The following is a 13,107-nucleotide window of genomic DNA, read 5'->3' as shown; positions in this document are numbered from 1 at the left end:
CCGAGCGTGTTTACTTAATTAAAATGGACTGTTGTTCCATTAGGACACATGCATGTTTGAGCCAGTCTTAACGTGCATTTTTACACGATACACCCTTTGTTACTCGTTCATTTTTGAAACATTTTTAAACATCTGACCAATTCAAAGTGCTTGGCATTAAAATGAGCTTTTCTCAGTTTCAATATAGAGCTCTGTAATTTTCTATCATTCCAGCAGATATTTCATATTAAATTATACATGTATCCCTCGCTACTATGAAGCTAAATCCAGAAATGTGCTTCGAACACAAACAAATATATTATTGCTAATCAAAGCGTCCACAAGGAGAAGAACAATCAACATTAATTACATATTATAAACACAATGTTATAAAAATTATTCATTAAGACAAGCAGAAGAATACAACAAGCATAGTGTTAATAATATAACTAGATTAAGAAGGGGAGGTGCTTTACTAGGCATTACTACATCTATAAATCATTTAAGGAAACTTTCCTATAAGAGGATAAATTTTCAAATTATAATCATCCGAGTTTCTGATGTATGAAAATATCTTCAGAAGACAAAAGCCAAATGAATTGTGATTTTTAAAATATCTAAACCACTAAACGCATGAAATTGATAAAGTTTTGTACATTTGTCACAACTCGACCGATTCCGTATCTTCAGGATTGCAGAAGAGACGCGAATTCACCTGCTGATTGCCAAATGCAGTGTAGTGGTAACAAATGTAATTAGAGGACAAAGAGGAAGAACTCTTGTTTTCCAAGTCATTTGTCCTTAGTTTAATGTCAAACAAAAAAATTAAAGACAAATTTGTATATAATATTAGGGTCTTACTTTATATTGGGGCAAAGGACATGCGAGCTTGCTAATAAAGTATTTATTATTTTATGTGTATCTCAGTCGAAGCTAATACCCTGCATACATGCATATTATCATTTTCGTATCTTTTCCTATTAGGTAAAATGTTTGTGTTTAATTTCTCGAAAAGCGCCAACATTTGAACAACGCGACCAGTATAGTGGTCCTAAAAGGATGTATTTCTTTACTCATTCATGACATAACAGATTGCAACTAACCGTTCGTTCAATACTGAAGTTTTAGTTTTCAAGACCGACACCACGATTACTGCATCGGATTGAGCAGAAAGTTCTTAGGGTTTATTTTATTTATCAAAATTCGCCAACATTTGAACAACGCAACCAGTATAGCGTAACCGCCGCCCCCCCCCCCCCCCTCAGATGATATCTGTGTGTGTGTTGCTCAGTGGTACGTTTTGATATGTCTGTTGTTGAAGTTTTCTCTCGTTTGTCTTGATTTTTGTCTCCCTTCAAATTATGCCTTTTGATTTCTCCATTGGTATTACCCCTTTTTATGTTTTCCAGCATTTTTATCTTAGCCAAATGGTCGTTTGAAGCAATTATTTGAATATAGATTAAAAAAAAGAAAACTAAAAGTTGTGAATTGCATGCGTCCGAAGCACTTTTCTGTATTTACGTTCATTAGACTCAAACCCGAATATTGAAAACCCAAGGACGTATCAGAATCGAAATAAGAGCTATATTGAAAACAAACACGAATGTCTAATCGTCGACATACCAAAATTGTAGCTGTGCTTATTATAGCAGTTAATACTTTTACAAAATAATCCTCGAAAAAAAGCACTGTGCACAACAACAAAAACAACCTGAATTTATAGTCACCTACATTTTTTTTTGTACTTCACTTAATCTCGGTTGTTATCCTACAGGGTTAACCTCCAAAATGTGGCACTTTTGTTTTGTGAATTTATTTTGATATTCATTATACATCTCTGTTATGTTTTGCGTATGTGAAATTAGTTTTATCGCATTTTTGTGCCTGTACATTTTGCACTGCGGCATGTCAAATATGGACTCCTAAATGGGTTGTTAGAAGGTTCCCTTAGACGCGTAGAGGGCATGGCAATCTCGTCAAGAGAGGCTTATATTGATCCTCGAAATTCCTATCTTACTTGACTGAGAATAAATTTTATACATTTCATAAATACCGCTAAATCAGATCACACCAGATCAAATGCCAAGTAAATAGGTTAAAAGACTAATGAACAAACACAAAATAGAAACAGATCATGTGTGTACCTCTTGAGAATCGAACATTTAGTTAACTTTTTGGAGATAAAAAAGTTATCAATTATAAGTGAAAACAAAATATTATTTTTGTTATAGGATAGAATTTTTTATCTGATTTTTAGAAATTGAAATTCATAATAAACAGTAACAACTTATTCATGTATAAATGTTACTTTTTCGGTTTTGACAAATGATGTACTATGCAAAAAAAAATGAAATATTTTATGAATCCAAAGCGTGTTTCTATATTTATCTTCATCATAAATGGTCAAACCCTCTATGAAATGAAAACTAGGGGTGAATAACTACTTCAAAGGACATTCACTATCAAATTCTGACCAGTTTTTGAAGAATAAATCATTAAAGTTGTGTTTCATCATTTTGATTCATAATTATATCATCAATTTTAATAACGTGATTGCTTGGACATGACTCCACAGTTTCACAATTCTCAAAAATGCAAAACATCATTCAGACAATGCCTCATATATCATAGAACAGATGTTTATTAAAATTCTAACTAATTCAGCAAGTATTTTAAAAGTTATTGGTTTGCGAATGTCAACACTTTAATAATTTTTTGTCATTCCACCCAATAGCTATTTTATGATATAAATATCAGTAATATTAGTTACAACTTTGTAGATATTGAGGTTGGAAATACATCTACCTCTAGTCCCAACTCTTTGAATTTCTTAAACTGACCACAAGAAAGTGCATCAGCAATACAATTATTGATAGAAGAAGTATAAGAAGCTTTAATATAGAAACTTTCAAGCATTGACCAATAGACTTTAAATCGCAAACTGTTCAATACTTCAACAGATTTTTATGTTTTACTGTTCAAAACTGCAACTACAGCTAAGTTATGGATAAGAATGCAATTCGATTTTTTTTTAAACAAGTTTTACCAAATATATATCGCCAAAGCAATTGGTATTATTTCAAGGAAAGTGATATTTTGTAAAATAACTGTGTGATGCCACTCTTCGGGTCCTTGATAAAACAATTTTAAAAAGTAACCACAGCCTTTACCCAGGCCACCGGCACAGTCAGTGAATAACTGAATATCAAATTTTGATAACCATTTATTTTCTAATATAAATGAGGTTCCATAAAAATTTTCTATATACATTATCTATATCATTAAATCATTACAGATAAAGGTGATAGAGGTAGTGAAGTTGGAATCATCCTTTCGTTAATTTTACGGAAGCCATCACGAGTTGGTTGACCGTTATTGAATATCCGTTTCACAGATGATATCGAATATGTTCCTTATGTGGTAACTACAAAACCCTGCCCTTTCACGAATGTGACCTACCAAGTAAGACTATTTAACGGATTTGTAATAATATTATAAGCAACACGACGGGTGCCACACGTGGAACAGGATATGCTTGCCCTTAAGAGCACCTGATATCACCCCCAGTTTTTGTTGGGGTTCGTGTAGCTTAATGTATAGTTATTTATTTCTCCTGTACTATTATTTGTCTGTTTGTCTTTTTATTTTAGCCATGCCGTCGTCAGTTTATTTTCAATGTACAAGTTTGACTGTCTCTCTAGTATCTTTCGTCCAATTCGAAAGATTGTATCAATATGACCAACAATTTAGACCTAGGATAGCTTAGCATCCTACAAAAATATGATAAAAAAACTGATGACAATTTATGATTTCGCTTCATTGCAAAAGGTGCTTATGGAGGACAATACCCTCCATCTCAAATGGTTCAAAGATGTTGTTCTGACTACAACTTTGAAAAGTGTGCTTTCGAATGAATTGCATATATAGACATGCATGTTTGAGATGTAATGGGATGCACCGTCCAGCTTTAAGTGTATATTAAATAAAACGTGCAAAACAATCAACATCTACATATCTAAAAAAAAAAAAAAAGACAACACCCCAAGGTAATCTATAGTAAATCAAATACGACCATTTTTTTAATCAGCCAAGAGCACAATTTAGACCATCTCTTTATTATCCTCACAAAATTCGTATTAATATGTTGAGACAATAACATTCATTAATGAAGGTATAAAGTTTGGAAAAGAGGGACGAAAGATACCAAAGGGACATTCAAACTCATAAATCTAAAATAAACTGACAACGCCATGGCTGTTCAATAAGTAGGAAGACATGTTGACAATAACAAACTATATTTATTAACCTTCTATACAGGAGAGTATCATAACACATAACAATAATGTCCGGATCGTATCCGGTTAAGATATGTCAATATTACGGTATGTGACATCCCCCTTTTTCTAAAAGATGAAATGAAAATGAAATGATTGGATGAATAGATGAATTTGAGTATTACCCAGTTAAAATTAATACTGAATGATTTTGACTAGAAATTAATACTGACTTGGTTTTGACTAGAAATTAATACTGACTAGATTAATGTCTCTTTTCCAATTTAACTTAAAGTCTATATATTGTCTTTTCTGATAACTAACTAAAACTAGCTAAATGCTTTCTAAAATCTACTTGACAGTTTAACAAAATTATTTTACATAGTCATTTAATTTGGTTGGCACTTTGACTGTTCTTCCAGATCTTGTCACGGGTGACTTAGATGGTCCAATACTTTCATTTTCCTCGGACGCAACGGTTTCACTGCGGTCTAATGTTTGTGAAGTGTTACAGACAGTTGAAGTTTTACGGACGGTTGAATTGTGATTGTTCTTGAAATGTTCCTTATAAACTGTGTTTCCATTGTAAGCTGTTGGTCTTATATGCCTACGGTTTCTTCTGTAACGCCTGTCATCTGATGTTTGTACTACATAGGAGCGAGGAGTGTGGTGTTTTTGAATTATTTTTCCTGCTTTCCATTTTCCATCTGTGTGCATTACAATAAAGTCTCCTTGTTTTAGCTGTTTCAATTCAGGTCCACAATGTTTATCATAGTTGGTTTTAGCTTTCCTTTGGCGAATTTCGAGTTTTTTGATAATTTCACTGTTGTTGACGTTTTGTGGCATCAATAGCGGTAATGAAGTAGGTAGTGATGTTTTTAATCTCCTATTTAGGAACAATTGTGCTGGCGAAAGATCAATGTCCAACGGTGTGTTTCGATAGTCTAATAGAGCTTTGTGTATCCTTCGATTTCATAATTAGCTTCTTGATGGTTTGAACACTTCTTTCTGCTTGTCCATTCGACTGAGCATAGTGTAGGCTGCTCGTGGTATGTTTAAATCCATATTCGGTAGCAAATCTTTTGAATTCTAATGAAGAAAACTGGGGATCATGATCAGAAACTAATTCGTCAATATATCTAAATCTTGTCATTAGTCCTTTAAAATAATCAATGGTGTTTTTGCTAGTTTCATTGTCTAGTTTCATAACTTCTGACCACTTTGAGTAGTAGTCTACTACTAATAGATAATGTTGTTTTTGGTATTCAAATAAGTCGGTAGCAACTTTTGACCAGGGTGTTTCAGGTATTTCCGGTATTAACATCGGTTCCTTTGCGTTTAGAGACTGATGTTGAGCGCAAAGTCCACGTGCTTTAACTTTGTCCTCGATGTCTTGTCCCATGCCGATCCAGCATAGTACATCACGTGCACGGCTTTTACGCTTTACGATTCCAAGATGTGATTCGTGTATTTTGTCCAACATTTCATTTTGTAGCGCTTTTGGTACAATAGTTTTGTTTGACTTGTACAATAGTCCATCGATGACTGAAAGTTCATCACGGTAAGTCCAATATGGCCTCAAAGAGTGTATAAGTTCAGATTTTTCATTTGGCCATCCATTAAATATGACATCTTGTAATTCCATCATTTGCAGTTTCCTTCTGAAATTTAGCATACATTTCTGGTGCAATTGGCAAGTATGATATCAAATGAATGTCATTCACATGTAAGTGAGGTACTAATATTTCCTTTATTTCTTTTAGGAACGATCTACTGAGATGATCTGCTAGATACATCTCTTTGCCTGGTTTATAGTAAACTTTAAGATCACACTTTTCTAATGCTATTAAAAGTCTCTGTAATATAGGCGGTGTTTGGTGAAGCGAATTCAGGAAGATTGATTGGAGCGGTTTATGGTCTGTCTCTATTTGAACCCGGCAACCATATACGTACTCATGGAATTTATTACATCCATACACAATTGCAAGAGTTTCTTTCTCGATCTACGGATATCGTTGTTGTGTTTGAGTAAGAGCACGTGAGGCATACGCAACTGGTTTCTGATTTTTTATCAGTACAGCTCCAAGTCCTTTTGAACTAGCATCAACACTGAGTGTAAGCGGTTTGTTCGGATTGTAGTATTAGCGCAGTGGTGCATTTGTTGCCATTTCTTTTAACTTCTGAAAGCTAGTTTCTTGTTTTTCATCCCAGTGCCATGCTGTGTTTTTCTCTAAGAGTGTTCTTAACGGTGGACTGACTGTTGACATATTTGGCATAAACTTGCCAAGATACTGAATAAAACCCATGAAGGTTTGTAGATCCTTGACACACTCCGGTTTTGACGTTTTATTGACTGCACGGATTTTTTTCTGGGTCTGGTTTCACGCCTTCACTTGTCCAACGTATGTTACTTCCGGTTTGCTGATTTCGCATTTTCCGGCACTGAGTTTCAAGATGTATTCTCGCGCTCTGTGTAGAACCTGTTTAAGACGCATATCATGTTCTTTTTGGTCTGATTCCCAAATAAGAATGTCGTCGATAATCGCTTCTGCTCCTTCTTTGTCGGATACCATTTCAGACACAATTTTCTGGATTACTTCCGAAGCTGGATTTATTCCAAAAGGTAAGCGAGCAAATATATAACGTCCAAATGTGTCTTAAATTTGCATAGCTTTGAGCTAGGTTCGTCTAGTTGAATATGCCAAAATCCACTGGTGGCATCCAGTTTACTAAAGACTTTAGCGTTCGGCATTTGCGAGATAACTTCTTCTACGGTTTTTAACGGATAATGTTCACGTAAAATTGTCTTGTTCAGATCACGTGGATCAATGCATATTCGAATTTTGCCGTTTGGTTTAATGACAGTAACCATTGAGTTGACCCATTGTGTAGGTTCTTGCTGTTTGAAGATTACACCAATGTCCTCCATACGATCAAGTTCAGCTTTGACTTTGTCTTTGATAGCTATGGGTATCTTACGCGGTGCGTGTACAACTGGTGCTACAGTTTTGTTGATACGTATCTTATGTATTCCTGGTAAACATCCTAGGCCTGTGAATAAATCTCCATATTGGTGTTCCATATTTTCTGGTAAAAATTGTTTTGTCGTTTCTTGCGGTTTGCTTGTATGAGTGATTGAATGTATGCGCTTTAGGAGTTTCATCGCTTCGCATTTTTTGGCACCTATTACAGATTGTACATTACGGTCTACAATTTGAAATTTCACGGCATGATCTTGACATTTATAATTACACCTAAGATTAATTACTCCAACAGTGTCAATGATGTGTCCTGAGTATATACGGAGTGGTGATACTTGTTTAGTGATGATATGATGCGAACAAATGGTTTTCAGTTTGTTTAGGGAAAGTACGTTGCACTTTGCACCTGTGTCTAGCTGAAAGTTAACTGGTACGTCGTTGACCTGATGATCTTGATCCTTGTTTGTTTAACATGTTAATTGTTTTATCTTTGCTTTCCATAGTTTTAAGTTGAGCCTTTGAAAGTTCATAAGTTCTAGCGAAATTTATAGCCTTTTCTAACGAGAGTTCGGACCCTTCAGTCATACATTTCTCCCGAACTTTTTGGTCTTTAGTTCCAAAAAAAAAAATGGCATCACGTACCATTTCTTCCGGCGTCGCATATCTACAATCTTTAACCAATATTTTGAGGTCTGTGAGATATTCTTCGAAAGTGTCAATTTCTTTTTGTACACGGCTTAAAAATTTGTATCGTGAATAAATCTTGTTCGATTTAGGGCGAACGTGTTTTTCAAAATTCTGATAGTGCACATCAAGTTTCTATTTATCATCCTCCGAAAGATCCCAGGTTGAATATGTCCCTGCCTTTGTTGCCTATCCATATCATTAGATAGTTACATTTTTGTGCTTCGGCAGTTTTAGCTAGAGGTCCCGCGAAGCAGAATTCTGTATGTTGTTGGAAAGATTTCTAAGCGGTCACCAGGTCTGTCGCTTCCCAGTCCATTTTAAGGTGAGATCCTGATAGTGCATCCATGATTATACTAATTTAGGTAGCTGGATTGTTCATGTAACTTTTAAGATTGCTTCCGTCTACGGATGGCTTATTTTTATTATGATGGGCGATGGTTCAGTCTGACACCATGTTCAATAAGTAGGAAGACATGTTGACAATAACAAGCTATATTTATAAACCTTTTATACAGGAGAGTATCATAATACATAACAATAATGTCCGGATCGTATCCGGTTAAGATATGTCAATATTACGGTATGTGACAATGGCTAAAAATAAAAAAGACAAACAGACAAACAATAGTACACATGACACAACATAGAAAACTAAAGAATAAACAACACGAACCCCACCAAAAACTAGGGGTGATCTTAGGTGCTCCGGAAGGGTAAGCAGACCCTGCTCCACATGTGGCACCCGTCGTGTTGCTTATGTGATAAAAAATCCGGTAAATAGTCTAATTGGAAGCGTGATTACTCGCCTATATGCGCTGATGAATTAGATAAAGCTCTTCAAATATATCCGGACAGTGAAACTGCTACATTATTGTGAAATAGATTTAGATATGGTATTTAAACTGCAATATGAAGCGTCCAGACTTCACTTTCGAAGCAAAAGAAATAAGATCGGAAAGGATATTGCTAACTGTTTATCTTTCTGCCTGAGAAGTTTCTGTATGCAGTCAGCGTCATAATAATAAAGAAACACGTCGACAAGAATAGGGCACAATGGATTTCCATTGGAATTCCGACAGCCTGTTAAAAACACGTCCTCAAAGCATCTTGATAATGTCAGTTTAAGAGAATTGTTTGTTTGGATCAGAGCGATTCTTAACAAAGTATGATTTATTCCTTCCCAAGATAATATACGTGTATCTACGTTCGCCATTCTTTTAAATGAAACAATTTGAAAGTAATAACAACACTTTCAATTTATCTTTTAGTTTCAAATGTTTTAATACTATTGCAAGATGAGAGAGTCTTAGATTGTATGAACTCTAAAAGATCTTTGGAATTTTTTAGTATCCACATCTGATTCACGGCACCTGTAGAATAGGCAGTTTCACATTAACTTTGGAGTCCGGCTTTGCTGATAAAATAAATGTTAATAATCTAGAAAAAAGTTTCGTGGAGCACTTGGAAGACCCAGCAACAACTGTTGTTGTAAGGACACTTATGTAGTTTATGTATCCAATACAGTGATAGAAGATCATGTTCTCCATCTTTGGTTGAAATTCATAAGGAACATAGAACAGATCTATGATTATCCAGGATTTTCTCTTTGATAAGTGTAGTGAGGGTATATGTTGAGTTTTCAAATGAATTGGCAATACCTAATTCATTTATCGAAACTTTCCACAAAATTGCGGACTTGAAAGAAAACACCATTACAAAAAACATAAACGTGGAATGCAAAATGTAGCGATGGGTAAATGATCTTGAAACATCACTTTTGTTCATAATTGATTCGTTATAGTCTAAACAAAACTTATGAAGTATAAATATTTAATGATTGTTGCAACCGTACGCGTGGAGAAGGTTAATTAATTTAAATGTAAAATCGTTTTGCGTCATCTGTTGTCGTTGACTATCTGACGCAGCGGAGAATTTACGTATATATCCGCGGCGGATCCAGAACTTTTCATAAGGGGGCCTAGCCCCCTTGGGCCCGCCTATGTATATTTATGTGGTTCATTTCCTGTTCTTAAATTTGAAAAGGTTTTTACTTGTTCCGACTGGTGTGATAATTTTAAAAATAGGGAATATCTAGTCTAACCGTACAATACTATTAAGCTTATGATTAATGTCCAAAACTTGCAACCTCTTATGCTTCTTTTCTGCTGGACAATATCCTTTCCCAGTGAATATAGGGTTTTTGTATGGACAGTTTTGACATACTACATATAGAATACATCAGAGACCACACTGTTTTTCCTCATCACTACTTAGGAAGAAATACACACTGTTTTAATTGCTTAACGAAATATAATTCAAAGAAAAAATAAAATTGGGTAGACTATTGTATATGTATTGGTGGAAGCGAGCCAAAATTATGTTGTTTTTGGAATCAATTTTGTACAAAAACTACAAATATTGTCAACTTATAGAGTAATTTTTAAAAAATATTTACAAACATGATCTAATTTGTGACTTACTTGACTTAATCCACTTCGTCCCAAGGGGGATATAGGGCGACTACAGTTTCTCTCCATTTCTTCCTGTCCATGGCTGTTCGTTTTGTTTCTTTCCAGGTCATCCCAATTTTATTCAGCTCGGTTGTAAGTCCCTGCGCCAGGTGTTTTTTGGCCTCCCCCTTTTTCGAAGCCCTTGGCAGTTCCATTCTAGGGCTTGCTTCGTGATGTTTGTTTCTTTTGTTCTGAAGGTATGCCCGATCCACTTCCACTTTCTCGTTCTTATTGTCAGAGTTGTTGGCTGTTGTTTGGTTCTTCTCCATAACTCATTGTTGGATATTTTGTTTGGCCATCTGATGTTGAGGATGTTTCTCAAACATTTATTGACAAAAGTTTGTATTGATTTGATGGATACACATGTTTCTCTCCAGGTTTCTGATCCGTATGAGAGTACAGATTTAACATTGGTGGTAAATATCCTTAACTTAGTGCTAGTTCTAAAAGCATTACTCCTCCAAACAGGTTTGAGCATGGAAAATACCTGTTGTGCTTACTTTTTTCTTGCCGATATGTCTTCGTCTATGCCTCCTGTTGCACTGACAATACTTCCAAGGTAGGTGAATTGGTGTATATCTTCAACAGTAGAGTCGTCGATGTTAAGTCAGTCGTGCTGGTTTGTATTTAGCCTCATTGATTTAGTTTTCTGTGCATTGATGTATAGGCCTGTTTGTTTTGCTACTGTTTAAAAACTTTTGGTCTGATGTTTTGCATCTTGAAAGCGAATGGAAAGTGTACAAATGTCATCAGCAAATTCAAGGTCTTCAAGACGTGTTGTGAGTGTCCATCCAATGCCTTTCGGATCTTTGTAGGCTGATTTACCAACCCAATCAACTACTATTAGGAACAGGAGAGGAGAGAGAATACAGCCTTGACATACCCCAGTTGTATCAGGGAATGATTCTGTCATAGTTCCACCGATGACAGGAAAATTGGTCGTAGAGCAGTTTTATCATTTTGATGATCTTTTTTTGAATTCCGTAGTGTTGTCTGCCATTCTATTGCCTGTTCTATGATCATGATGATTATTCTCAATGTGGCTATTTGGTCTATACATGATCTTTCTTGTCTAAAGCCAGCTTGTTCATCTCTTAATAGCTTGTCGACTTCATTTTTCATTCTGCTAAGGATTGTGCTATAGAGCAGTTTACTCGGTATGGACAATAAAATGATACATCTCCAGTTGTTGCAAAGTGACTTGTTACCTTTGTTGGGGATTTTTACTAAAAGTCCTTAATTCCAATCATCTGGTATTTCTTCTTCTTCCCAGATCTTATTCAGAAGTTGTAACAGGCTAAGGACAGATGTATCATTATAGCTTCTAGTGGTATGTTATCAATGCCGCCTGCTTTCCCATTTTTTTTTAGACTTTTGATGGCTTTGGTAACTTTTTTTTATTGTTATTTTGCTGGTTTTGGTGTTTAAAGTTGGAACATTTTGTAATTCAGGTGCATCTGTAGTTGGGGTCGGTTAAGAACCTGCTCGAAATGTTCGTTCCACCTTTCAAGTTGATCTACCAGTTTAGTAGAGTCTTGTTGTCTTTATCGTTGATTGGTGTATTTGAGGTTAGTGGTTTACCGCTTACTTGCTTTGTAATGTTGAATAGGGTTTGATGTCTCCCTTGCTACAGACGGCTTCGGCTTCTCTGGCTAGTAGTTCTACAAAGTTCCTTTTATCTTGTTTGCAGGTTTCCTTCACCTCTTTATCTTTATTGCTATATTGTTCTTGTGTCTGTTTTTTCTGTTGTCTAGTTATAGCAGTTAGAACTTTTTCTTTCACTTGTAGTCTTTCGTTGACAATTTTCCAGGTATTTTCTGACATCCATTGCTTGCGGTTTTGTTGGAGGTAACCGACAGTTTCGTCACTGGATTGAACAATAGAATCTCTGGTCATTTCCCATGCTGTGTTGATGCTAGTTTCGTCATCATGTAGGTTTTCAAGTACACTAAATTCGTTTTGTAGCAAAATTTGGTAGTCTTGAACAACTTTAAGGTCTTTGAATAAATCAACATTAAATTTCTTTCTTCTAGACTTTGTTTTTGTTGTTGAAAGTAGTTTTAGTCGTATCTTTGCAATGATTAGGTGGTGATATGATGCTATATCGGCTCCTCTTTTGTTTCGCACATCTTGTAGAGATGACCTCCATCTTCGGGATATAGCGATATGGTCTATTTGATTTTCTGTCACTCCATTTGGCGAAACCCAAGTAACTTTGTGGCAGTTTTTATGGGGAAAGAGTGTACCACCTATTACTAGACTGTTTACAGCACAGAAATCAACAAAGATTTCACTGTTCTCATTCATTTCACCGATTCCATTTGGTCCCATTTATCTTTCTCTCCCTCTCCTGTCCTTACCCACTTTTGCATTGAGGTCTCCTATTATCATGAGGATGTCTCGTTTTGGCACAGAATTTACAGTGGTTTGCAGAGATTTGTAAAAGTCATCTTTCTCTTCTTCATCTGTATTAGTTGTTGGTGAGTAAATCTGGATCATGGTTGTTTGTTTAAAATTTTATGTCAAACCTGGCAGTGATTATTCTAGATGACACAGGATTCCATTCCAAGAGAGACTTCTTTGCCTTTTTAGTAAGCATGAATCCAACACCTTTATCATGAGCGTCAGTGGCGTTTGTGTTACCCGAATAGATGATGGTATGACCAATTTTTAAAC

General features: G+C 35.4%; 1 protein-coding gene across 1 annotated transcript; it reads right to left on the bottom strand.

The window, feature by feature from the left end:
* Positions 1-11,340: 11,340 nt before the first annotated feature.
* LOC139521538 (craniofacial development protein 2-like) lies at positions 11,341-12,762 on the bottom strand. The gene is made up of 2 exons (XM_071315014.1): positions 12,020-12,762; positions 11,341-11,569 (listed from the first exon to the last, which is right to left on the bottom strand). Exons 1-2 carry the CDS (start codon positions 12,760-12,762, stop codon positions 11,341-11,343), a joined length of 972 nt encoding a protein of 323 aa, XP_071171115.1.
* Positions 12,763-13,107: the final 345 nt, after the last annotated feature.

The sequence above is a fragment of the Mytilus edulis genome, chromosome 4 (assembly GCF_963676685.1).
Source record: "Mytilus edulis chromosome 4, xbMytEdul2.2, whole genome shotgun sequence".
Classification (NCBI taxonomy): domain Eukaryota; kingdom Metazoa; phylum Mollusca; class Bivalvia; order Mytilida; family Mytilidae; genus Mytilus; species Mytilus edulis.
Note: the sequence above shows the minus strand (reverse complement) of the source record. Positions and strands in the feature narration are given on the sequence as shown.